Consider the following 25,749-nt stretch of genomic DNA (forward strand, 5'->3'; position numbering starts at 1 on the left):
TATATTTTTCAATATTTATAATCTAATGTTTTGAAAAAGTGTTGATTTATATTTGTGCCAAAAAAACATCAATTTTAAAAGTCATAATAGACTGTTGTTCAACTATAAGTGCTAATTAACGTTACGACTAAACTATTTTATGGTCAACGAAAATTTATGATTAAATTAGTTTGTCAATAAAATTTGAAAATTTTTTTTTGTTTACGATAAATTGATGAATTATTTCAACAAACTTTGAAATTTTTGAAAGTCGATAATTTAAATGATATTTTTCTTTTTTCGATTTAGTTGGGTAATATGAACTGAAGCAACTGTGCAAAAGGCGAAACATTACTTTTCTTATTTAAGAGTTGATTTTTAGGTTCTTTATTTCAAACTCAAAAAACGGTTTCTTATATTTCTATAAAAATTTCACACTAACAATCCTTCATTAATCATGCTCGTGGCGACAACCATTCGTGAACAATCCGTGAGTGATCCAATTCACGACCTTTTCGTACTAGATTATTATCATTCAGATAAAATATGTTTACCAAGTGGATTCCTACACGTGGTGACCCACAACGGAACCACGTTAAAGCTGCAGAAACTTGTTTGGTATTTGATGACCCTACACGTAAAAGCTTGTATGTCCTAAATGATATGTTACTCCGTTCGTTTCAGTGATGGGCCTGTGACTTTTTCAGCTCAATAATAATTAATTATGATGTTTTGTGAGCCTATTATTAAAATGGGCTAAAATTTGTTAGAAATGTTTTTGAATAACAGATCCAGTAAAGAAATTTAATTGAGCTGTCAAATTTATTTGTAGCCTTTGATTGTTCGTCTGACTTATGCAGGACATGTCCTGTAAGCTAAGGTTTTCAGTCCTGTACATTTGAACTCTGTAACCGTGAATGATAAGAGAACGTTTCATAAATACATTTTGTCATCTCCTTCATACAAAGTTCTACTTTTCCATTTTGGTAACCTGGCTCTAATAGGTTAACTAGAGATTTGATGTCATGTGCTATGAAACGGAAACCAATTCTCGAATAATAAATGGTTTATGATTACAAAATTAACCTCAAAAATGTGGGAAGATTTAACCATTTGTAACTTATGTTGGATATGATGATTGTGCGAATGATTTTCACCTGAAAAGTGATGAATTTTTGAGGGCACTTGTTTTGTAAAATTTTCAAACAATCTTGTTTTGTTTTAGTTTCTGTTGTGAGGACAAACCTTATTTAGATTCATTGATGTTAAGCTTCTGATTTATGAAACAGAGAGTTTCACTTGTTTTGATGTTAAACACATTAGATCTCTTAGAACAGTTATCATATTATTTATTTTTATTATTATCATCTTCCATAAACATAAATAAACACCCCACACTTTAAACACCATTGACCAACAATTAACCGCCAGACATCTTAATTATATCAACAATAATATCAGTCTTTAACTTATTGACGTAAACACACAACACAAAACACATTTTTGTTTCTTTGCTTTCGCTCAAACTCCACTTTGTTTTTAGAAAGTCTCTACGGCTGCTGTTGGGTTCAATTCTGTAACTGCATTAGCATTCTTCATTGCCTCGAAGCGTGGCTCCTTAGGCTGAAACTTGACCCCAGCATAGAGCTTCATGTAGTCATCAAAAACAAAACTCGGGTACTCGGTTTCTTTACAGGCAAGCGATGAAGCTGGAGAGATCTCAGCATCGCTTCCCGGGTTGTAGAAAGATGCAATTGACATTCTGTTTCCTTCTTTCTGAGTCACCACACGGTGCATCACACTCTTGTACCTGCCGTTAGTTATCACCTACATTCAATAAGGAAAATATTTTCCAGTTAAACCTTAGCCTTTTCCAAAGAAACCATTTGAGAACAATACAAATAAATGTGCCAAAGCCATTTGAGGTTGGAAACGTTGCTCTTCTAGTTTAATAATCTCTGTTATAACATTTACTAATTATTTTCTCCAGTTACATCAAACCCGAACCAAACCAATACTCAATACCGAACATTGGATTTTTTAACAAAAGATTTTTTTGAAAATGTGGTGTGAACATATTCATACCTCAAGTTGGTCACCAAGATTGATGACAATAGAGTGGTTGAGTGGAGGAACATCAATCCAGTCACCATCTTTAAGAAGCTGGAGACCACTGACCTTGTCATCTTGAAACAACAAGATGATGCCTCCTGCATCAGTGTGGGCCCTAAGACCTTTTATCATCTCTGGCTTAGGACAAGCTGGATAGTTGCTCACCTTAGTCCCAAAGGTTGGACCTTTTGTTCCATGAAACACTTTCTTCAAGTACCCTTTCTCTAACCCTAAATTCTCACACAATAGATCCAACAAATCCTCAGCAAGATTCTCCAATCTCTTACCAAAATCTTTCATGGCCGTCCTGCAAAATAAAAACATTTCAGTATGCCTTTTTTAAATAAGTGTGTTAAATTTTTAGACGTTTCTTCTCAACTTTATTTTCATTACACAAAAAGGATTAGAGGTTCTAAAGTGAAACAAATTCCCTAAAACTGTTTTTACTAGCTAACAAAGTATAGTTATTTTGTTTAGAAATAAAATATCACAAAAATCTTTTTAATATAGGTAAAAGAGGCAGAGTGGCCCTTTTAAAGAGGATATAACATATGATATATTTTGGTTACCATAACATATGATTTAAAGTTGATTTTATGAAGAAAAAATATATATGTACCGGTATTCATCAGACATATCAGGAATGTCGTAGAGATTGGACTGAGGGAGATGACGAAGGTAGAAAGTGCTTTCCCAATCAACATCCTCAACTTCTCGCTCAAGATTTTCCAAACCTTTGGATTTGAGCATGTCGTTGAACTTTTGTTCCATTGATATCTTGTAATGTTCCTTTGTCATCTTCTCGACGTTGTCCATCAAATCATGTGGTAAACCATGGTTCACTATCTGGAAAATCAAGTTAACCACCAAACAAAAAGATCCGTATTACCAATTAAGTACACAAACTCAAAAAGCTAGATATAATAATATATATGCTTGTACCTCAAAGAAGCCCCAATTCTCACAAGCATCGTCGATCAAAGCCATGGTTTGGTCTCTCTCTTCACCAATGAGCTTGGACAAGTCTACAACTGGAAACTTAATGTTCTTCTCCATCTCTCTCTCTCTTCTTTGAAAGTATTTGGTTGAAGTAGCTAGTTGTTTGATTGTTTTGATGTCAGAGTACTTGAGAGAATGAGAGAGGGTTGCTATTTATAGGCGCAAAAGAAGAGAAATGAATAAATAAATGTAAATAAGTATCTGCGATGATGTCCATAGTCTCATAGATAAGATGTATAAAATTATTCATCCAAATAGATAAAAATTAAATTAAATTAAAAAGGAACAGCAGTTCGTGGAGCATGTATGTGAGCACATCTATAGTGGACCCCTACCATCTACTTTTCTTTATGAGATTGATTCATTTGGCATTTTCCTTTTGGGTCTCTCTATCTATGCACTTCAATTGGTTTATTTTTTCTCTTTTCCAAATATTTTAATTGGAAATAACGAGGAAGGTCTACAAGTAAGGAGTCTAATACACGACACCGTTCGAATCGCAACCACATCGAATGAATAGTTGTTGAAAAAAAGAAACTATTACTATCGCTCCTAGACTTGTAGTCATCTTCAAGATGCCGAATTTGAAAAGTTCATCGTCTCTATTGCTCGTTAAGCCAAACATATAAGATTAAGTATGCATAACTACCTAACTATTCGAGGAGAAGAAAAAATTATTCGAGGTGATTTTTTTCCTTAAATTCATATTAATGATACAAATTCCTCAAATCTAATCTCACTTGTAATGCATGTAACATCACACATCAGTCAAAGATTTTGTTCTTGTAATAAAACAAAGATCATCCTAAATTGAAAGTCATAATCCAAAACGCAAAAAAGAAAAATCATAAAAATTCGTGTTCCATCTCACGTAAGAGGTTTACGGATGACCAGACGCATCATATCTAATCAAAGTTCAAAAATATTACACGATGATACTGATATTATGTAAGATAATCTAATCAAAAACACAATCAAATAAACACTCTAATGGATTCTTTTTGGCTAGTTATTAAATATCCGAGTACTACAATCTAAATCTGCATGTTTTCGTATGGAATATAAACTACCAAATTTACAAGGTGGCTTGTTTGATAATATGCTTGATCCGCCACTTTTTGAGGAGTCAATTTACCTTTAATTCCTTCAAATTCGATCTGACAAATCAACAAATACTTTGATTTGATGTTTCATGATTAAAGTATGTAATATCAAATAATATATGCAAAGTAAAATCTAACTAATATTCACAAACTCAATTTGAAAAAAAAATGCAAAATATAATATCAATGGCGTCTTTTTTTTTACTGTATGTTATTATATAATGGCGTCTTTAAATATCTATAACTTAAGCATATTAACATAAACTTGATTAACAAAAATTATTTTATTCTGAATAAATATAAAACTGGCACCCGTAATCTTGTATCCCATCAACAATACGTTTTATACAAAATCTAATTCAAATCATTTGAGAGTACCCTATATAATAACATACAGTAAATGTTTTATAAGTGTTAAAATTATGATATTTTATTAATATAATAATTTAAAATAGATTTATATATTTATAATAATTTTTATATTTAATATAAAAGTATTTTAATATTATATATTTATTAAATTTGATAGATGTATTTTAATCTCTTTCTTATTATTTTTTATTTTTATGTATAAAACAATTTATAATATAAATGTGTTTTCAATGTACTTTTACAAAATAACCCTAAACTATTAAAATAAAAATAAAACAAACATTATTTTAAATTTTTTATAAAAATTTATGTAAGCTTTGAAGGTGGTATTTTTGGTTACCAGCATAAAAAGACTAGGTTAAGACTTTGCTAACTAAATATAGGACTGAATGTCGATGAAAACGAAGTAGGTTGGTTGACATCTAACTCCACGTGCAAGACTGTATGACTTTGTGTTTTGAGTCTTGGATACATGTGAGATCGCGAAAGTTCCTACATTCGTTGAAACTTTCTCTGATTCGTTGAATGGTTGGGTTCCACTCTACCCTAATAGATTTGGCTTCCTTCACAATGTTAATTCTGTTTCCGCAAGTTATCATGTATCTTGGATCTCTATCAATTCTATTTAAAAGCTTGTCGTTTTGCTCTTTCAGATGTACTAAAGAATCCAGGCAAATTATGCATCTTTAAGTGCGACGTAATCCTCCAAAATTAATAATCCATGTTCATGAAAACTGAACGCAAAAAGAAGCTACATGGGTGTGTGGGTATCCTTGATAACATCTAGATCTGAACAACGGATGCACATTCAAAGAAAATATGATTTATTGATTCTTCTTTTGCTCTATATCTTTGACAATGAAATCACATTCTATTCCTCTTGATTGAAGATTCTTCTTGACTGGTAAACAACCTGAATAATTTGCCAAAAAAATATCCTACCCTTGGGGAACATTTTATTTTCCATGTGTGTACCCGAAGGGTCTATCAGGCCTGGATAGTAAGGACGGCCTAGAGATTTCAGAGACTATAGACGATTTAATTAAGATTTCAATTAAAAATTTAAACTTTAAAGGTTTTTCTATAAATTTGGGGGCACATGTCTATGTAATATTTTTCAAAATAGTTAGGGACTAGGTGAATTTTCATCCGATTTTGCCTAAGACCAGCCTTGCTAGATAGAGATATTCTAATTAATATTCAGTTTTAATCGTATATTTTCTGACTGTGTAAAATAACATACGTTTCTGTCTAACGTAGAAGATTGACTTAACGGGATACTTTCAATAAGGGTTGTTGCTTCTGGTTCCATCAGTGTCCTTAAAATATGAGAATTTCACTTACGAAATATAGGGTTGATGAGGAATATATATGGTAATTGTTAATTATAATTTTATTGAAATCATATATTTACCTAATTTCTTCTAAGAGTGTTATTTTTATATTATCAAATTATATTATATTTTAATTTGAAAATTAATTTATCTCAATTTTTAATTTATTGAATATTATTTTATTGAGTTTATATTGTATGTTACTTAACTACACTTTTAGCTTTATAGACCATACTGTTTAAGTCATAGTGCACCGTGCACCCAAACAGAATTTCAGAACCATAAGCCATCGTATGTTTATACACTATAAAAATTTATTAGATTAATTACTAGTTGTTGCAAGGTAGTATATATAGTCCACAAGAATGTCTCACTCTCTCGTCTCTCCCTATCTTCTCGAAAACGTTGACCCAAGTGCGAACAAAGACTCCGGTCGTGGCTGCTCCTTACTTTTCTCTTGGGCGACTCTAGACTCATGTGTGTTTTATATTTTTTTGTTTCTCTCAATAATTGTCTAAATTTTTGGTACTCACATAATCATGAATAATTGTCTAACTTTTGGTACTCACATAATCATGATATAATTTTTTAATTATTAGTTTAATTTCATTCTACCTCAATTTAATGTCCGACAAAACATTTAGATTTCAAAGTTTGATCTTTTCCGTCTATATTAACAAACTATATGTTTTATGGTTTGAGAATTATGTCTTAAATTTATAAAATAACTAGTGGTTTGCCTGCGCTTCGCGCAGGGCGGTTGTCCTTTGTTGTAATTTAGATTTTCTTGATGTAGCATATTTTGATTAATAGATGGTATTTTGAAAGTTTTTGTTAATATGTTAGATGATGAAGGAATATTTAGATCCATGGTGTTGTTAATGGTTTTATGGTTTAAGTAGTGTAGATAGATTGTAAGAAAGTTGTGAATTCTACAAAATAGTCCCGACATTTGTAGTTTAATTTTAGAAAGTAATCTTAATTTTTTCGTGTGACATGTATTATTTGACTTTATTTATGTTATTTGCTTTTATATAATCAAATAGTAGTGTGAATGAAAAATAATTATTAATGATGATAAATTATTAATGATTTTGTTTGGAAATGGAAAACCAAAGTAGAAAATACTACACAAATGAATTTGGAAATTAAGACATGATATTCCATGTTATTAATCATATCGAGGATGTAATCATAGATTACTTGTCCAACATATTGGACAGCTTTTTTTTGTACGAAGTCATTGATCAATGCATATAAAATAGAAATTATGGCTGCAAGTAAGAGAGCAAAGTTTGTTTCTATAATTGTAATTTCCGAAGCATACAGTGCATATATCGTTCTCCTCTTCTGTAGTTGGAGCCCTATTTGTTTCTTCTAGATCTGTGATGATAAGATTGACGTCAAGTCTTGCAGTCATATTTTGATTGTAGTCTGAGATGGTAAGAATAACTTGAAGATCATTAGTTATGGTATTGTAGTTGTTTGGTAGTTTATTCATCACATATTCAGTAGTCTCTTAAATAAGCAAGGTTGAGTCGGAGTGGTGAATATGATGGTATTGTTAGCATGAATTCCATGTACTCAGTTGTTGAGTCTTTTAAATTACTTTGATTGGTTATGATAGATGGTAGCTGAAAATCAATGATGAATTGTTGTGCGTTGGATCTGTAGTGTGGATGTAAATTTGTAGTGTTTACGGTGGATTTTCTCATGTAGACTTTTCATCTCTACGTGACTCACCTAGTCAACTTGTTTTCTATTTGTGTAATTTAACTATGAACATTTGTTAGTAGTTCGATTAATTTGGAAATCTACTATTGTAGTTGGTATTTGTTTCAAGGCGGTTGCCTTAAAAAAAAAGATATTATTGCATCATGAGAATCATAGAAATTATCTTATGATGGATATGTGCAGGTTTCTAGTTGGCCTATAATGTAATAATGTTAGGTGGTATTTTTCATATTAAAAAATGTTAGTTATGTGTTTGACAAAGTGAACATATACAAATAGCTATGGTAGTGGATAGGACTGGGTAAAAAATCTGAATTCGAAAAACGAAACAGAATTCGATCAAGAAAATAGTACCAAACTCTAACAAAAATTGATTGAAAATCCGAACGGATTCAAAATCTTGGTATCTAAAAAACTAAAACCAAACTGATCCGAACCTGAATGTATCTGAAATAAATTTATATACCTAATATCTTAATTAATTTATGAATTAATATATTAAACATCAAAAATATATAAGACGTTTTGAAGTTGTTCAAAATATTTGAAAGTATATACAAACAATCAAAAGTAAATATCTGAAATAGCTAAAAAATACTCAGAACATCAAAAATACTAAAAATATATATTGATTTTCTATCTAAATATTCAAGCCAAACCAATTTATATGTTAAATTTATGTATTATGGCATTTTAATATTCAAATTTTTATTTAATATAATATTTTATTTTAGATTTTGAAAAAATTAAATTTTAAAATGAATTTAATTTTTTAAATTAATTCAAATGGGTATCATAACCCTAACCGAACCTGCAAAGATATGAATCTACACTGAACAAAATTTATAGATATCCGTAGGGTGGGCATTCGGATACCCATTCAGGTTCGGTTCAGGTCTATTAGGATTTTGGATTTTTGGGGTCAAAGATTTCAGCCTCATTCATGTATTTCTAAATTTTGGTTCGGGTTCATTTCAGATCTTTGCGGTTTCGGTTCGGGTTCGGATAACCCATTTAAATGATTTTTAAAATTTTAAAATTTTAAAATTCATTATATACTTTAAATTTTTCAAAATTTATAAGTAAAATAATGTATTGCATATAAATTTGAATATGTCAAAATACCTAAACTTAACATATAAATTAGTTTCGTTTGAATATTTTGATAGAGAATCAATATATATTTCAAGTATTTTAGACAACTTAAAAACATCTTATAATTTTTGGATGGTTTTTTAATATATATTAAATCTAAAAATAGCTAATATATTTAGGTATATAAATCTATTTTGGATACATTCGGGTACCCGAAATACTTCGGTTCGGATTGGGTTTGGTTTTGGTTCTCCAGATACCAAATTTTTTTACCTGGTTTGAAATTAATCAATATTTTTTAATTTTTTAATTTTTATTTACAACGTTATATTTACATTATTATAAAATATTTTACAGCATTACAAAAATGTCAGAAAAATAATATCATAGCACGACTCAAATGTTTTTAAGGTATTTGTAAAGTTTAAAATTCATGGTCGGGTTTGGTTTTGGTTCTCTAGATACCAAATTTTGGTTTGGGTTCGCTGCTATTTCTACGGATCGGGTTCGGTTCGGTTCTTTGGATTCGGTTTTTTTTTCCCAACCCTAAATATCCGAATTGAGCTGAATTCATTACCCTAAAACCTAAAACTCGAAAATATCCAAACCAAACCCGAATAAATACCCGAATGCTCACTTTCTACTCTATGTAGTGTAAGATAATGTTTTTTTTTGGTTGAGAGCATGAAGGGGCTAACTTATCGATGCATTATTTGAAGATATAAAGCATGTATAAGAGTCCATAAACATTTTTATGAAGATCTATAAATATTTTACAAAAGTTGATAAATCATTTGTAAAGTTCAAAATTCATTTACAAACTAATCTGAGATTCATACTATTTTGTAAAGTTTTGAAAAGTACCTTTCTAAATCATTTATATGTCGATGACAAAAAAAAAAATCACTTATATGTCATAAATCCTTATAAAATTACAAAGTAGTGAACACAACTTTGTTTTATTCTATCTGATTGCATTAGCCTAAATAAATATTCTATTTGTTTCATGACTCTTCCTCTCCCGAAGGCTTCAGTGACCACATTGTAGTTGACTATGGTCCATCAATCCATCACGGCACTTATTTCCCTTTCCACCTCAACTAACTAACTTTATATTGCAGAGACTCCTGTCTTCGCTTCCCCTGACTCTTCTTTAACCTTTTTGAGCTTCTCTCGAGCAGCTAAAGCAAGTGACTTTTCTTCCTCTGCTTCTGTGTTAAGTTCTTGCTTCTTCTTGGCTATTTATGTGCATCTCTCCTCTCTTGCTTCTTCGCTGTTTCTCTGAACTCATATAGCTTCTATATGTTGGGTTTCAAAGAGATATTTCTTCTCTCGGTCATGCAATGATCCGACGATGATCTTCAACGTTTTCACCTCAGAAATTGCTTTCTCAATTTGACTTAACTTCTATAAGTTAGAGACCATTTCTCTCTTCTCTTACATTTCCTAGCTCAGAAACTGTTGACAGATGTCTCGCTTAGCCACATCAAGCCGTGCTTTGGCTGCAACACTTGACACAGCAGCTATCTCTTGCTCCATTTCCTGCACTCTCAGCTTCGCAAGATGAGAGTCTTGTGTCGCTTGTTCTTTCTCGGCCAATGCTAGTTCCAGTTTTAGCTCTGCAATGACACTCCGTGTTATATCAAGCTCCATCGCGACCTGCTGTTGCGGCTCTTACGCTATAACCGCCTGTTTCTAGTACTCATACTGTGCATATCCTATTGTATCTTCTGAAGCTCTTGATCCACCGTCTGATGTCCCTGTAAACAATTATATATTCATATTAACTCAAGACTTAAGTATAATGAACAAAAAGAACCAAGAGCGTGTGGTACAATGTTTTTTTTGTGAGTGAGTAGAAGGCTCAGCCATGTGGGTGAACGACATGGATGGAGTTCCACCTTGGAAAAAAATTGCAAAAAGTACGAGCTTTGTTTTACACATATGCGTCAGAACAAAACGCGACGACGAACTTAACAAATTTCGTAACAGCCTAATCCATGTGGTTCGTGAGAGAAGCCCCTGCGATTGGACCAAATCCAGAAACTATGTTCAGAACACCAAGAGGAAGACCTGCCTATCATACATTTCAAGAAACATTGTTACTTAAGCCATTTATTTTAGTAGAAACAATGGTAATAAGTAGAAGGTGAAAGTAAGATTGATTACTTCAAGGAAAAGGTTGCTGACATAAAAAGCAGTGAGAGGAGTTTGTTCGGCGGTTTTGAGGACAGTTGTGTTACCATAGGCAAGAGCAGGATCAACTTTCCAAGCAAACATCAGAAGCGGAAGCTTACCAACAAAAGCAAGAAACTTTGATAATATTCTAACGATTTTGATGTGGTATGCCAGTATAGTAGCGAAACAATATCTGGCAAGCATTGGAATCTCTGGTTTTTGACTTGTTCATAAGTCTTCCCATTATCCTTGAACTTTCCTGAAAACCAAACCAAGATCAGTCCATATCTCAAATTAAATTTCATAACTTTCAAGATTCAAAAACAATATATATATAATATTATACATAAGCGGTCATCTTAGGTCAAAATCCTTCATCAATGGTCTTCCTTGTAGTTTTCACCGCCCAAATGATATCTTCAGCATTGCCTTCAGCTACGTTCGCATTGACTTCCCGGTACGTGGCGGGGAACATCTTACCTAAACCCCCAATTCAAAAACCAAACATTAGTTCTCATGGAACTTGAATCTCAAGAGTCAAACTTTTCCTTTGTTATTCCTCTGTTTCTGAACAGAGCATTTTCAAAAATGAAAACTTTACTCACCAAAAGCAGTCTCTACGAAGTTCCCATTGATGAGAGCTGTGTGTAAGAAACTTGAACTGACATGCTTATGATTTCTTCAGCTGTAGAGGAGGTTTGATTCTCCGTACGATCTTACTTCCATTATAACAGTTTTGCCCTGTAAACCGAAACATTTTAATACATCATAGCCACAGATTCATACATCAAAGAATCTAACTTTCGGTATACCTTAAAACGACGAATCTCTGAGAAATTTCTAGAATCAAAACAGTAATATCAAAGAAGAGGACGACACATCATGAAACCATTGAAATCATTCTAGGCTTAGTTCCATGCGCTGATAGAGAATCATTTAGAAATCAGCATGTAGTAGGTTTAGTTGGAATTGAAAGACATAAAGGTTTAAAGGAAAACCTTTATGGTGAAATCTATTGAGAGACGTTATCAGGGTGGTTTCACGAAGGTGAAACGTCTCGTATGTCATCAGACGAAGAAGATGAGATCTAAGGCAAACCGTGTATGAGCTTTGAAGCTGACAGACCAGTTTATTAGATTAAAGCCCAATACACGACAAAGAAGTAATGAGACGATGAGTATCGTTGAGAGGACACGTGTCCAATTTTAGGGATATGAGTGCTGAGGTGGATGATTGTGGAGAGACTATTGTCTACTTTATTATTATAGATGTATTTAAACATTTTCATTACAAATATCAATTTCATAATAAGTATTAGTATAATTTTAATTTTTAGTAATTTATGATCCTTTTTATCACACTTACACATGTCTTCTAGCAATATATCTTATTAAAACAAATTTGACAAAATTTGATCAGGCACATTAAAAATTTAATCAAAAACAAATTTGTATATAAAATAGTATAAATAAGAAGTCATTATATAGCTACATGTATTTATATATTGGAATCGACGATATCTATACAATTCAAAATATATAAATACAATGGTCACACCAAATACAAAGAAATAAATACCTATTTTTGACAAAAAAGATACTCACATATTTTTTTTTACCCAATGATTTTTTTTGCATTACACATTCTTTCCTTACACAGTTATTTGAGAAAAAAAAATGTGTTTAATGGTAGACTTTACATTTATATTTATGTTAGTAAAAAATAGCCAAGGCCCACATTATGTTTTATTTGCAACGGTAAGCGAATTTTGGGTAAGTAAACAATTTAGGTTTAGAAAGAAAAAAATTAATGGTTTAAAAAAAATTAAGAGTTAAACTCAGTCTTCTATTAGAACTTCCATGATAATTAAAAATCTCTAAGAAACAAGCCGGAAATTTTATGGTTTGCACAATTAAACATTTGTTCATAATCAGAATGCTAATTAATGGAGGTAACAGCATTTAAACAAAGTATTGATATTAGATTCTTTTTGTATCATTCTAATTTTATTTTGTTAAGAAGTGTTAAACAAACTATTGTTTCACCACGCTAAAACTAAAAGTAAAAGCTAGGTTTCGATTGGTAATAATGGTTAATCACAGAATCGCGGAAAAAGATAATTCAGCCGCAGAAAATTAATTAAGCTTCTGAAAATTTTGAAATCTGCTGAAAAAGTTGGGAATAGTTTTCTAAACAATTGGATAAACTTTACGAAATTACGGAATATAGATTATTTAAAAAAAACTAATACATTATTTAATCTATTGAAAATTAATAGCTATAAATAACTAAATATAATTTTATGATAAAAATACCAATTAAATCTAACCAAAACATTTATTTTATCTTAACTATTCATCTTATTCCAAATACATTCCTTATATACTAAAGAATAAGTCACCTCACCACTAAATTTCTGACACATGGCATTGCTTAACAAAAGTTTGTCGATTAAATTCTTTTATTTCATTCCCTATTTTTTCTGCAATTCTAACTACTTAAATTCCAAATCTTTCGGAATTTTCATCCCAGGTTTCAATTTTCTTCTTCATTATCAAACTGTTTTTTCTCTGTATAAATAGCAATCGACTGATGTCAAAAAATAAATATATCAATCGACTAAGTTATTCTCAAACTCCACCAGATTGCTCTTCCTTTTTCTTCATGTTCTCATAGGTTCACATATGGTGGCTCTGCAACTTTTTAAACGATCAAAATAGACAAGAATTTCTCAATCTTTTTATTGATATCCCTTTTTGTCTATATTCTCATGGTTTTTATGCTTATCATTTCTGAAATAATCTTTTTAGAAATGATTTAATTACCACTGTACTTTTCCATTGCTTCTAACATCTTTTTGTGACAGTTATTACATTCTCACGATGATTTTTGAAATCCTTTAATTAACAGGGACGCCAGTTTCTCACCGTTTATCAGTAAATGAAGGTGACAAATTATTTTTCTACTTCTTTTATCTATAAACTGATTTTCATATCTGATTTGTGACTTATCTTTAGGAAATTTTTTATCAATTTGCTACCAAAGCAGAAAACGTATTGGAAAGCAATTGACAAGAAATTGTTACTATGCTTGCTTCTTAAAGGATTTCAAGAATCATCGACAAAATTTGGAGCTAGAGAACATTGCTATAACCAATAAGAAAATGTAAAGAAAGAATTCAGTAAGCATCTTGAATACTATTGAGCAATTTACGTCAGAAACATGAGGTAACAATAAGCACTTTTATTCTATTATAAACATATTGTCGATTTTTACTAATCCATTCGATTTTTCTCTATATTCATAGGAAATTATATATGAGTGATGATTTTGATAACGTTTGGGAAAAAGAGGCAAATAAAAAATTTCAAAACTTTTTGATTGGATGAAAATTAACAGCCACAACAAAAAATGGTAATGAGAAAAATATAGAGTACTTGGAAATACTAGAAGTAAAAATATCTGATTTTAACCCCTATAAATTATTGCAATTAATAATTTAATTTAAAGAAGATAAAGTATATTCACGTTACAGAGGGTGAATGTTACAGAAAGTTAACATTTTATATAAATTGCTCTATTTAATTATAAAAGAGACCACACATTTTTTAAATTTAAAATACAATAAATTTGATCCGTGCTTTAGCACGGGAGTAACACTAGTTAATAATAATACATTAACATATATTTTAAAATGAAGTTATATATTAGTATTATGTATTCCATAATTATTCATAATTTATAATATTTAGTTAATATTTTAAAATATTATTTTCATATAATTAAACAATATGAAAAAGTTGATTCCACAAAAAATTTACTAAAACCTCACCTTTTCAACTAATGGAATTTATTTTGTATTATTTTCAGCGAAACACAAAATCCGCGTCTTTGTGTTTTATGTTGTATTTCAAAAAAAAAAATTGATTGATAAATTCTTGTGGAATTGCGGTTTTTAATGTCATTCCGCATATTACCAATAAAGGCCATAGTGTTTCATACACGCCTTTTACCTTTCTTGGATTTAAATAAGAACAAATTAGCTCAATATACTAAAAAAGTAGGATACCATAGAATATGAGGGAAAATGGTAATGATGGGACGAAGAAAATTGGAGGGAAATAAGGTATGGAGTGCAAATGTGTCTGCTGGCAAATGTCTACTATAAATTGATCATCACATCCGTGTGGGTGTTTCAACACATTTCACGGAGATTTAAAAAAAATTGTATACATCCTCTGTATACAAATATATGATATTCTACCTTTTTATCTTGTATACAAATGTATGATATTTTATGATATAATTAATTTATTTATCTTTAAAAAGAAACATAAATTAAAAACGAAATTATGAATAGTGAAACTTTATTGATAAAATCAAAAAGTAATAACCAAAAGAGTATATCTATTGTTTTTTAATATGTGTGGAAAACCATAAACATCATATATTTGTATTCAGTGGGAGTAACAAACTATAATGTATTTATTTAATGTATGCTTAATTAAATTAAAATGGTTTAAATAAAAATATATTGGCTATTCAAAACGGTAAAAGATAAATTTAATGTATAATATTGCATGAAAATGTAGAATGACACCTTTTGTAAAACATACAAATAACATAAAATGACACACTTTGTGAAACATAGAGAGTATTTGTTTTCAACAATTAGTGTTATATATTTTATATGTGTCACCATAAAATTAATTGTATATTGATTATTTGAATATTTTAGACGCCTATACATTATAATCACCCGAATCGAATAAGATAATATGATTGCGTTGGTTATTTTGTTATTCAAGTTATTTTTAGTTTGGATACAAAATACTCAAACTGAATGAGACAATATAGTTACTTTTTGTACAAATATCCTAACTCATTTTAGACACATATGTTATTTTTGATATTTTTAGGTTTCTACACATCAGAACTGAATTTACCTAAACATAGGATGACCCAACTAGAAACCCACCAGAAAATTTATAATATCGTAACGGAGCCTAATTTCAAAACTCAAAAACCTAATATCCGAAAAGACAACACTTACCCAATCGTATAAGAGAATATCCATATCTAACTAATTTTATAAAGATTTTTTTTTTAAATAAATCTTTCTTAACCATTTTGAATTATTGTCACAAATAGAATAATTTATTCAAATATGTCAAATTTTCATAGTTAACATGTAAAATAAAATTATGGTAAAAATAATTAATGAAATTTCTCTAAAAGATAAATTATGTTTTGTATTTCTGTAATAAATGATGTTGGGTTATTTAGAAAATAAAATAAATGAACTAATTATAACTAGTGAAAAAGAATGAAAATATGTAAAATCCTACTTAAAAATATGCAAGAAATAATTATTTAGTAAAAAAAATTATACTTTTTACTACGTTATCTTCTTTAACAAAAAAAAAGAAGAAGAAGAAGGAAACAACCATCAATACTCAAACATGCATTTTCTATCATATTTGAATATGGATAGTGATATGCAGCATTATTACAAAATACTGAAGAATAAATCTCGATCTTGCAATAATAAACACCTTTTATCGTAAAAAGATGAAGTATGCATTATTCGACACAAGTCAGGCGGCCTAATTGATTTATTGGGGTAACAAAAAATGATATCTTCTTATTTTATTTATAGAATCTTGTTACTCCCAAAAAAATTCCACAAATTAAATTAACAAATATTCTATAAATAACAAGAAGTTTACATCAACAGCGCACCAGCTTTTTTAAAAAAATGTACCACCATGGCCATGTTTTTGCAAAGTGTTTTTAAACCTTGACATTGGGGCGGATGGCGGCTTTGGACCCATGCATCTTTCGCAAAAAAAAAAAATTATATTCACAAACTTTTTAAACATTAAGGTTTAATCTCTACATAATCTTTATACATTCTTTCGAAATAATAGCTCTTTTAATCATTAATCTTGCATATTATTATTATTGGATCTGAGAGCAATTATAAGAGTGCAGATCGATGTACTAAAATTTTTTTTAGAATTAAATTTAGGGGGTTTGATACCATGTTAAATGTTATAACTTTCCAAATTAAAATTAATTGACAGTAAATGGACTATATTTCAAATCTATTATATATTGTTTATGTCTAAGTAAAATTCTCAATGTGATAATTTATATTTACATTCTCGGGTTATGTGAATGGTCCTGACCCAATTTTCCTTACAGCCAGTACGACCCCAGTTCGCTTCCCTCGTCCAAATAAGGTCGAGGCCCGATTTCTCCCAATACTTAGGATTTTTATCTAATTTTCTTCTATGAGGTTCAGTTCAGTTCACAGTGTTCGCTAAATCTATCCGGCATCCTAGCAATTCACTAAGACTGACAGTATTATAAACATGTACCTTACTTCCTTGGTTGTCTACTTGACCATCCATACACTCCTGCCTTGCTATATTCATGCTTCCCATCCTTCTTATCCAGCCAGCTCGATCAGATATTTAACCGAATCCCCTTGTTCCTTAGTCACTCAGCCAACCATCCCCACGTGACAAGTAAACAGAAGAAACGGCTTGGTCTCCGACCAGCCATCCAGTACAGATAGTACGCCAGTCTTGCTAGTGTTCCAGAACCAGTCACTGATCAAGCCTAGATCAGTCCGTCCAACTCGGCCTTACCGGCCTTTATCTAGTCAGTAACCATACGTATCAGCAAACTCGTGCCCCATGCCAGACGATCCTCATCAGTACGTTACCACATCGTTCCTCCAGTCCTTTGTTCCACTTCACTCGCTCCTGTACGTCCGCGACTAGATCGCTACATATCCCATTCTACCCAGTCCGTACTAGAACTGGTACGGTTTACGCCCAGACTTGGTCCCACTGTCCCGTGATCAAACTCAAACCCGCATATCTCGATCAAAATCCATTCATCGCTCAGTATCCAGACGGTCTGCCGATTGAACACGAACCACCAGTACACGGCGCCGATCTGCACAGACTAAGCCGACAGACTCTATTCTGTGGCTTGCGCACGGTCCCACGGTCAGTATCCGCCGTATACCTCAGTAACCCGACCCGTTCCATCATTCAGTACACAGCTTGCCTTCAACGACTCAGACTACGCCGCACGCACCATCGCTCTATAGCCGGACAGTCAGATTAGGACCCGATCAGCCCTTCTCCGTGCACTTCATCCCTCTCGGTGCTTCTCTCTATTTTTCTCTGTATATTCTCTTTCGGAACCGTGTCCAGAAAAGATGTGCCCTTTCTGATTCCTGAAAATCAGATTAAATCAGTGGTTGGACGGTTTCCACTCCAAAACCGTCAGTCCACAACCGCTCCCGCCCCCCTTCAGTCCGTAACCGTCCTGGACGGTTTTCTCCCTCGGCCAACTGCCTTGTCGGTTTCTCCATAACTCCCTGCAGTTCCAACTGCTCTATAACAGCCTTAGCGGTTTATGTCTCAACCGTCCCAGTCGGTTAGGCGTATAGGAACTGCTCCTCTAACCGGCCTGGTAAACTGTTCCGAAACTGCTTAGTAACCGTTCCGGTAACCGCCTTGTAACCGCTTCGCTAACTGCTTACTAACCGCTCCAGTAACCACTCAGTAACCGCCTCGGATAACCGTTCCCATCAGTTTCCTTAGCTTTCCAGTACACGTTCAGTTCAGTACATGTTCCCCAACAGAACGTATATCCAGTCAGTCCTTACATAGACTAACTGATCTCGGAAGACAAGTCCAGCTGCCTTGTCTGAATCCGTCCATCTTAGTCCGACAAGCTCAACTGCTATGTTCGGACAGACAGTATCGTCTTAACCTGACTAGTACTATCCCAATGACGTGTCCAACATGTCTGTCCCGTCTGATCAGTCCGACCTTGGACTGATCCAGTTCAGACTGCAAAACGGGGATGCTACAAGTCTCCCCCACTTGGAATGAATTCGTCCTCGAATTCAGCAGTTAATAGAACTTTGTTCTACCCAATCAGATCAGTCTCCCCCACTTGGAATGAATCCCAACAGATGACACTCATGCCTTAACTGTATTCTCAAACTTTCGGTCACTCGACCATTACTGTGTTCCAGACTTCCTGATCACAATCACATTTTGATTTGATCTCACATATATATTATTCGATCCGGTCTCTTTGTCATTTTTTTTTATTAACAGACTATGTTCAGTGTACCAACTTACTAAGCATAGTAGTTCTAACTTCCGAGAAATCTCTGGGTGTTTGGGCACACACTTTGGTGAGAACATAACTCCCAACAGTGTTGACTAGTTTACCTCAATTCTCGAAGTTTAAACTCACTACCTTAGCTAAGTTTTCCAGTGTTTTCTTTAACCAGTCACAGTCATTCACTAACCTAACCTTAGTCCTTCTAGGACTCAGTCCAAACGAGTCTCTGTCCATCCTGACTTGACTGTTTGATTTTCGCACTCCAGTGTTCCTTAGCATGGCCTAACTCCGAATACTAGGAACTTAATCTTTTCAGAATGCATGAATCTTGTCTTGGTCCTAACAGTGGTTTCCTCGGATCACTCCCTGATTCTAACCAGTCCCTGACCACTTATGATCGACAACTGTTCTTTTCAAATCTTTACTGATTTTTATTGACACCACCGGATCATTTTTGATCCTTACAGACATTTCTTACCGCACCCTACACTTGATCCTTTGCACAGTTTTTCCTTTCGGACTCTCAGTCCTTCCCGGTTCACATTTCGAAAATGTAAACTCATCTAGTTCCCATTGACTCAGTCACAGTTATGTCTTAGAAAACTCAACAGTTCTCAATAACATCAGTTCATTATACTAAACAGACAGACGTCCTACAGACATGTGATGGCAATCTCTCACTAGTTCCCATCCATGCTTTCATCGCGATCGAAAACCCACAGTAGTGAACTCCTTGAGTTCCAGTGACAGGACAGTTATGTCTTGGAAGGTACATCTCCCACAGACATCAGATTGGGTTTCCGCAGACTATAATACAGACACGCGATGGCGAGCTAATATGGTTCCCACCGATGCGATAACAGTTACGTCTTGGTAACCCTTTGGTTCTCACAGACGTCAAGACAGAACACACGATGACAGACAGTCACGCCTTGGAAACTTTCGGTTTCCATAGACGCCAGAACCGACAGTATCAGTACAGTTATGCCTTAGCAAACCCACTCGGTTCCTAAGGACATATCATCAACACTAACACTAATGTTTCAGCATTCCCACTTGTCTAGTTAAACAGAAACTTAGTCTGGTCTGGCATTATCATTCCAAGTCATCGAGCAGCCGTCCAGCAATCCAGCTAAGTCTAAATGAGCATCTCAGCCATAAGAACCTAGACTGATCTAGACTCTCGCATGAAAGGAATCAATAATCTAAACTCAGATGATCGTCCTAAATCTTCGAGCCATCATCAAAAATCCAGCAAGCCTTAGCAAGCATCACAGCCCCTAAGTACATTTCCTGATCTAGACGCTCCTGGTAAGAACCGATCATTTACTACTTTTTGAAACTCTGACCACAACTCATCATCTATAGCATCTTGTACCTCCGAGTAGTTTCTTGATCACTTAACAAGTCTTTGGCGAGTACACCTGACTTCCAATCTCCTGTTCCGATGATCTCAACTCTCGGACCGCACAATCCTACTAGGAAAATCAAGCTTAGTCAACCTTAACAATTCCCTTGTCCAGTTCTTATATCCATACTTGCGTACACTCACCACTTTCTAAGTGTAAGTCTTACTCAGATTTTCCAAAAATCTTTTTATGAAACTTCCAGTTTGATTTTCCCATACCAGCTTGTCCTTTACCTTGAAAATCTTAGGATCCGTCTAAGCATTCTCAACATATGTTCCATTCGAATATAAGTCTCCGTACCTCACATTCCAGCATCAGTGCCTCAGCCATTTGTCCTTAGGCTCTTCCATGGACGAATTGTCCAATTCAGTTTTCCGATTCTCTGACTCTTTCAGGTTATCTCTTAGCAATCCATCTATCGCTTAGCCAGTTCATTGAGATTCCATCTCAATCCTCGGACCACCCGTCCAACTTTGTTTTCGTTCACAACCTTCAGCTCATCCACTTGGCTATTCTGCCTTGAACCTTTCCGCTGAATTCTTCTTTCCAGATTCAGTTATGGACATCATGTCCATACTGAGTTAAACTCATTAACTCCTTGTCTTCCTCGAGCCACTTGATTCAATCCTAACTCCAGTCAGCTTCCTTAAGCTTCAGAATACACATCGTCAATCTTTCCCGTTTCTTCACTTCAGAATTCGGATCCATTGACTTAAATAAACCTCTCGGTTGTTTCCAATACTTAGAAAAAATTTATTGGATAACTCCCTTGAGTTATCCAGAACACCTTAAGCAATCGAATCAGTCTCCAAAAGATTTTAACTCAGACTTCATTCCAGCAATATGATCATTCACCAATGATCTTAGCTCCAGCTTCTTTCCAGTTAGACTTCTAACTTACATTTGCCCATACAAAGTGTAAGTCCGACTTGATCACTCCCAAGATCAAGTCTCTCATCAGTTCTCCAATACTCGCCCTTAGCATTTTTCGCGTCTGTTCGGTCTAGACAAATCTTGTATCATCCTTCAAAATCTGTCCTAGAACCTTAATCGCTCTGATACCACTTGAAAGGCCCTGACCCAGTTTTCCTTACCGCCAGTACGACCCCAGTTCGCTTCCCTCGACCAAATAAGGTCGAGGCCCGATTTCTCCCAACACTTAGGATTTTTATCTAATTTTCCTCTATGAGGTTCAGTTCAGTTCACAGTGTTCGCTAAATCTATCCGGCATCCTAGAAATTCACTAAGACTGACAGTATTATAAACATGTACCTTACTTCCTTGGTTGTCTACTTGACCATCCATACACTCCTGCCTTGCTATCTTCATGCTTCCCATCCTTCTTATCCAGCCAGCTCGATCAGATATTTAACCGAATCCCCTTGTGCCTTAGTCACTCAGCCAACCATCCCCACGTGACAAGTAAACAGAAGAAACGGCTTGGTCTCCGACCAGCCATCCAGTACAGATAGTACGCCAGTCTTGCTAGTGTTCCAGAACCAGTCACTGATCAAGCCTAGATCAGTCCGTCCAAACTCGGCCTTACCGGCCTTTATCTAGTCAGTAACCATACGCATCAGCAAACTCGTGCCCCATGCCAGGCGATCCTCATCAGTACGTTACCACATCGTTCCTCCAGTCCTTTGTTCCACTTCACTCGCTCCTGTACGTCCGCGACTAGATCGCTACATATCCCATTCTACCCAGTCCGTACTAGAACTGGTACGGTTTACGCCCAGACTTGGTCCCACTGTCCCGTGATCAAACTCAGACCCGCATATCTCGATCAAAATCCATTCATCGCTCAGTATCCAGACGGTCTGCCGATTGAACACGAACCACCAGTACACGGCGCCGATCTGCACAGACTAAGCCGACAGACTCTATTATGTGGCTTGCGCACGGTCCCACGGTCAGTATCCGCCGTATACCTCAGTAACCCGACCCGTTCCATCATTCAGTACACAGCTTGCCTTCAACGACTCAGACTACACCGCACGCACCATCGCTCTATAGCCGGACAGTCAGATTAGGACCCGATCAGCCCTTCTCCGTGCACTTCATCCCTCTCGGTGCTTCTCTCTATTTTTCTCTGTATATTCTCTCTCGGAACCGCGTCCAGAAAAGATGTGCCCTTTCTGATTCCCGAAAATTAGATTAAATCAGTGGTTGGACGGTTTCCACTCCAAAACCGTCAGTCCACAACCGCTCCCGCGCCCCTTCAGTCCGTAACCGTCCTGGACGGTTTTCTCCCTCGGCCAACTGCCTTGTCGGTTTCTCCATAACTCCCTGCAGTTCCAACTGCTCTATAACAGCCTTAGCGGTTTATGTCTCAACCATCCCAGTCGGTTAGGCGTATAGGAACTGCTCCTCTAACCGGCCTGGTAAACTGTTCCGAAACTGCTTAGTAACCGTTCCGGTAACCGCCTTGTAACCGCTTCGCTAACTGCTTACTAACCGCTCCAGTAACCACTCAGTAACCGCCTCGGATAACCGTTCCCATCAGTTTCCTTAGCTTTCCAGTACACGTTCAGTTCAGTACATGTTCCCCAACAGAACGTATATCCAGTCAGTCCTTACATAGACTAACTGATCTCGGAAGACAAGTCCAGCTGCCTTGTCTGAATCCGTCCATCTTAGTCCGACAAGCTCAACTGCTATGTTCGGACAGACAGTATCGTCTTAACCTGACTAGTACTATCCCGATGACATGTCCAACATGTCTGTCCCGTCTGATCAGTCCGACCTTGGACTGATCCAGTTCAGACTGCAAAACGGGGATGCTACATTATGCCCCTTGATCTCTGTAAAATCCAAATAGTTTTGTCAGAGATTATTTATAATTGCTCTAAAACTCTGACCACCACAAGAATAATGACATGTACGACCATGTACAATGGTTTTCAGATTCAACACCCTCCACTTTATCTTTTAACACTTCAGCTCATCTTCTCTTTCTTCTATGTAATCATTCAACACACATTCAACACACATCCTATTTACTAATTAATAATTACTTTTATATATCCAAATTAAATAAATCTAATTTCTATTTATAGAAAAAATTAAATGATAAATTATCGTATAAAATATAAAAATAAAGTATTTAATTTATAATGTGAATATTGGTTTTAAATAAGGGTCCGATTGGTAATGGCTGTAGCTTTAAAATTTTGTTGTAGAAAAAAATCTGTAGATTTTTTGCTGTGGCTTTAGAATTTATTGCTGTAGAATTTTATTGAAAGCACTAAAAAATTGCTTTGGATATTTGGCTCTGCATAGCACTTGTACAGCTGTAGGTTATTTTAAGAGCTGTGGTTTTAAAAAATAATTTAAAACTTGATTGCTCTGAATTTGATGCTGTAGAAATAAATAGGGCTGTGGACAGCATCTACAGCAACTACCAATCACCCCCTAAGTAAGAGAAAATCAAAAAGTCAAAAATTTTCAAAAAAGTGACATGTGTCATCGGTGGATTCACTTTCTTCTTATTCAACATGTTGAATATTTTCAACACCCACATAATTTACATCATCAAATTTTATTTTTCTAACACCTTCATTATAGTGATTCAACAGTCTTTTATTCTAAGCCAACTTAGATACATGAATTTCATCGTTCTATCGATAAGATAGTATCATAAGCCAACTTTTTTTTATAATACTTTTTCTCTTGGGTTTTAACAACAGTCAGTCAGTCACAAAGTTTTATAATGTTAAAACGTCTGCTAGATTTATACCGATGACTATTGACTGCAATTCGAAGTTGACCACTAAACCCCCACAAATAATAGTCTTTAACTTATGGACTATCTATACGATTACGAAATAACACGTATAAAAGTTTCGTTTAGATTGCCCTACACATCACTAATAATAAAAAATTATACACTATTGTCATTATTCCTGTGGTGGTCAGAGTTTTAGTCAATTGTTTTATGCCATATGAGAAGCGTACGACAAAGCAAATCATACGAGTTAGATTAAATCACGAGGGGATATATGTCAGATTCATGAACTTCGTCTATTTCGTTTTTCTCATTATTCATAATTTTTTTTAGTTTAAATAAACAGTAAACGACGAGTTTAGATCCGCGTAGGGCTTATATTCCAACTCAGATTGCTTACCAGTCCAAAAGTTCCTATGTCACTAGACTATCAAATGTTTTTTTCGTTATTCATTTACATCACGATTCGGCATATTTACAAAGTTAACATATCTTTCAATATCCATAAAACACGAAGGATATACTAAAAAGAGAATTTCCTTTTCTCTTGTAACCAAGGGAATTTATTTTTGAGCTTATTTGCATACTAACCAATCTAGCAGTAGAAATTAAGTAATTGTCATTAACTTTGATGCAATGTATAATCTAACTTTTATGCCAAAAATCATATGATTTTACATATTGCTTTTGTAATTACTTGGTAACCATATGCAGGAAGAACTGACGTGCCCATAGAACATATGGTGTGGAAACTCAAAACTATTCCATATGAACAAAGAAGAGTCAGCCACGTCAACATGATATTTACCTCATTTATATTTATTATAGGCAGTGAGATGAGTTATTTAAAATATAAAAATGTTACAATAAACGGTTTATTTTATTAAACAACATATTTATGCACCGTTGTATTCCATATCACTGAAGTACTATAAGATTATAATCTCATCCACAAACCCTAAATACTAAACATTATTCCAATCCTAAACGCTAACCCCATATAATATTTTATAATATTAAACTACACTATATACAAATGGAAAATATAATAGACTTGTGAATTAAAATTATTTGTTTGGGTGTGGTTAACAAAATGATAAAATTGAGTTTATATCACTTCTACCGGTGTGCTGTGGTTAACGTATAAACCAATATTATATTAATGATACAACTTCAGAACATAATACATGTTTTATTTACGGTAAAATCAAATTTCTATTATACATTAGTCAAATAGAATAGAACAAAAAATATTACATTGGAACTTTTAAAGAAGGTGAAGAGACTATGGGTGGTGAAGTGAAAGAGGAGAGGACACGTTGCAGCGATGAAACAATTATGGTAGTGCTAATGTTACAGGTGGAGTGACAAGAAACATAACACATATCATGCTACATATCTATTTTATATGTATAATAGAGAAAAATAATAATCGGTCATCTTCTCTGATCTTTTATCACATACACAAATAACCAATACAAAATAATAGAATATAACATCTATAAATAATATAGTCTCTTTCTGATTCACGGTATTCGACACCCTTG

General features: G+C 33.9%; 1 protein-coding gene and 2 long non-coding RNA genes across 4 annotated transcripts; 1 reads left to right on the forward strand and 2 right to left on the reverse strand.

The window, feature by feature from the left end:
• Window positions 1-1,305: 1,305 nt before the first annotated feature.
• Window positions 1,306-3,296, reverse strand: LOC106349119 (1-aminocyclopropane-1-carboxylate oxidase-like). Its single transcript, XM_013789035.3, has 4 exons — window positions 3,034-3,296; window positions 2,711-2,937; window positions 2,065-2,398; window positions 1,306-1,806 (listed from the first exon to the last, which is right to left on the reverse strand). Exons 1-4 carry the CDS (start codon window positions 3,145-3,147, stop codon window positions 1,519-1,521), a joined length of 963 nt encoding a protein of 320 aa, XP_013644489.1. The 5' UTR covers window positions 3,148-3,296; the 3' UTR covers window positions 1,306-1,518.
• Window positions 3,297-9,622: 6,326 nt separating this feature from the next.
• On the reverse strand, window positions 9,623-12,069 carry LOC106349129. Of its 2 annotated transcripts, XR_007316240.1 has the most exons (7): window positions 11,905-12,069; window positions 11,719-11,827; window positions 11,512-11,647; window positions 11,253-11,386; window positions 10,898-11,165; window positions 10,564-10,805; window positions 9,623-10,488 (listed from the first exon to the last, which is right to left on the reverse strand). It is a non-coding gene; the product is annotated as an uncharacterized LOC106349129 (long non-coding RNA). The 2 variants fall into 2 exon arrangements; XR_002654421.2 differs by having other exon boundaries at window positions 9,623-10,805.
• A 207-nt stretch (window positions 12,070-12,276) lies between these two features.
• LOC111198573 lies at window positions 12,277-16,775 on the forward strand. Its single transcript, XR_002652565.2, has 4 exons — window positions 12,277-13,582; window positions 13,817-13,852; window positions 13,955-14,133; window positions 14,214-16,775. It is a non-coding gene; the product is annotated as an uncharacterized LOC111198573 (long non-coding RNA).
• The last annotated feature ends 8,974 nt before the right edge of the window (window positions 16,776-25,749 follow it).

The sequence above is a fragment of the Brassica napus genome, chromosome A9, assembly GCF_020379485.1.
Source record: "Brassica napus cultivar Da-Ae chromosome A9, Da-Ae, whole genome shotgun sequence".
Lineage (NCBI taxonomy): Eukaryota > Viridiplantae > Streptophyta > Magnoliopsida > Brassicales > Brassicaceae > Brassica > Brassica napus.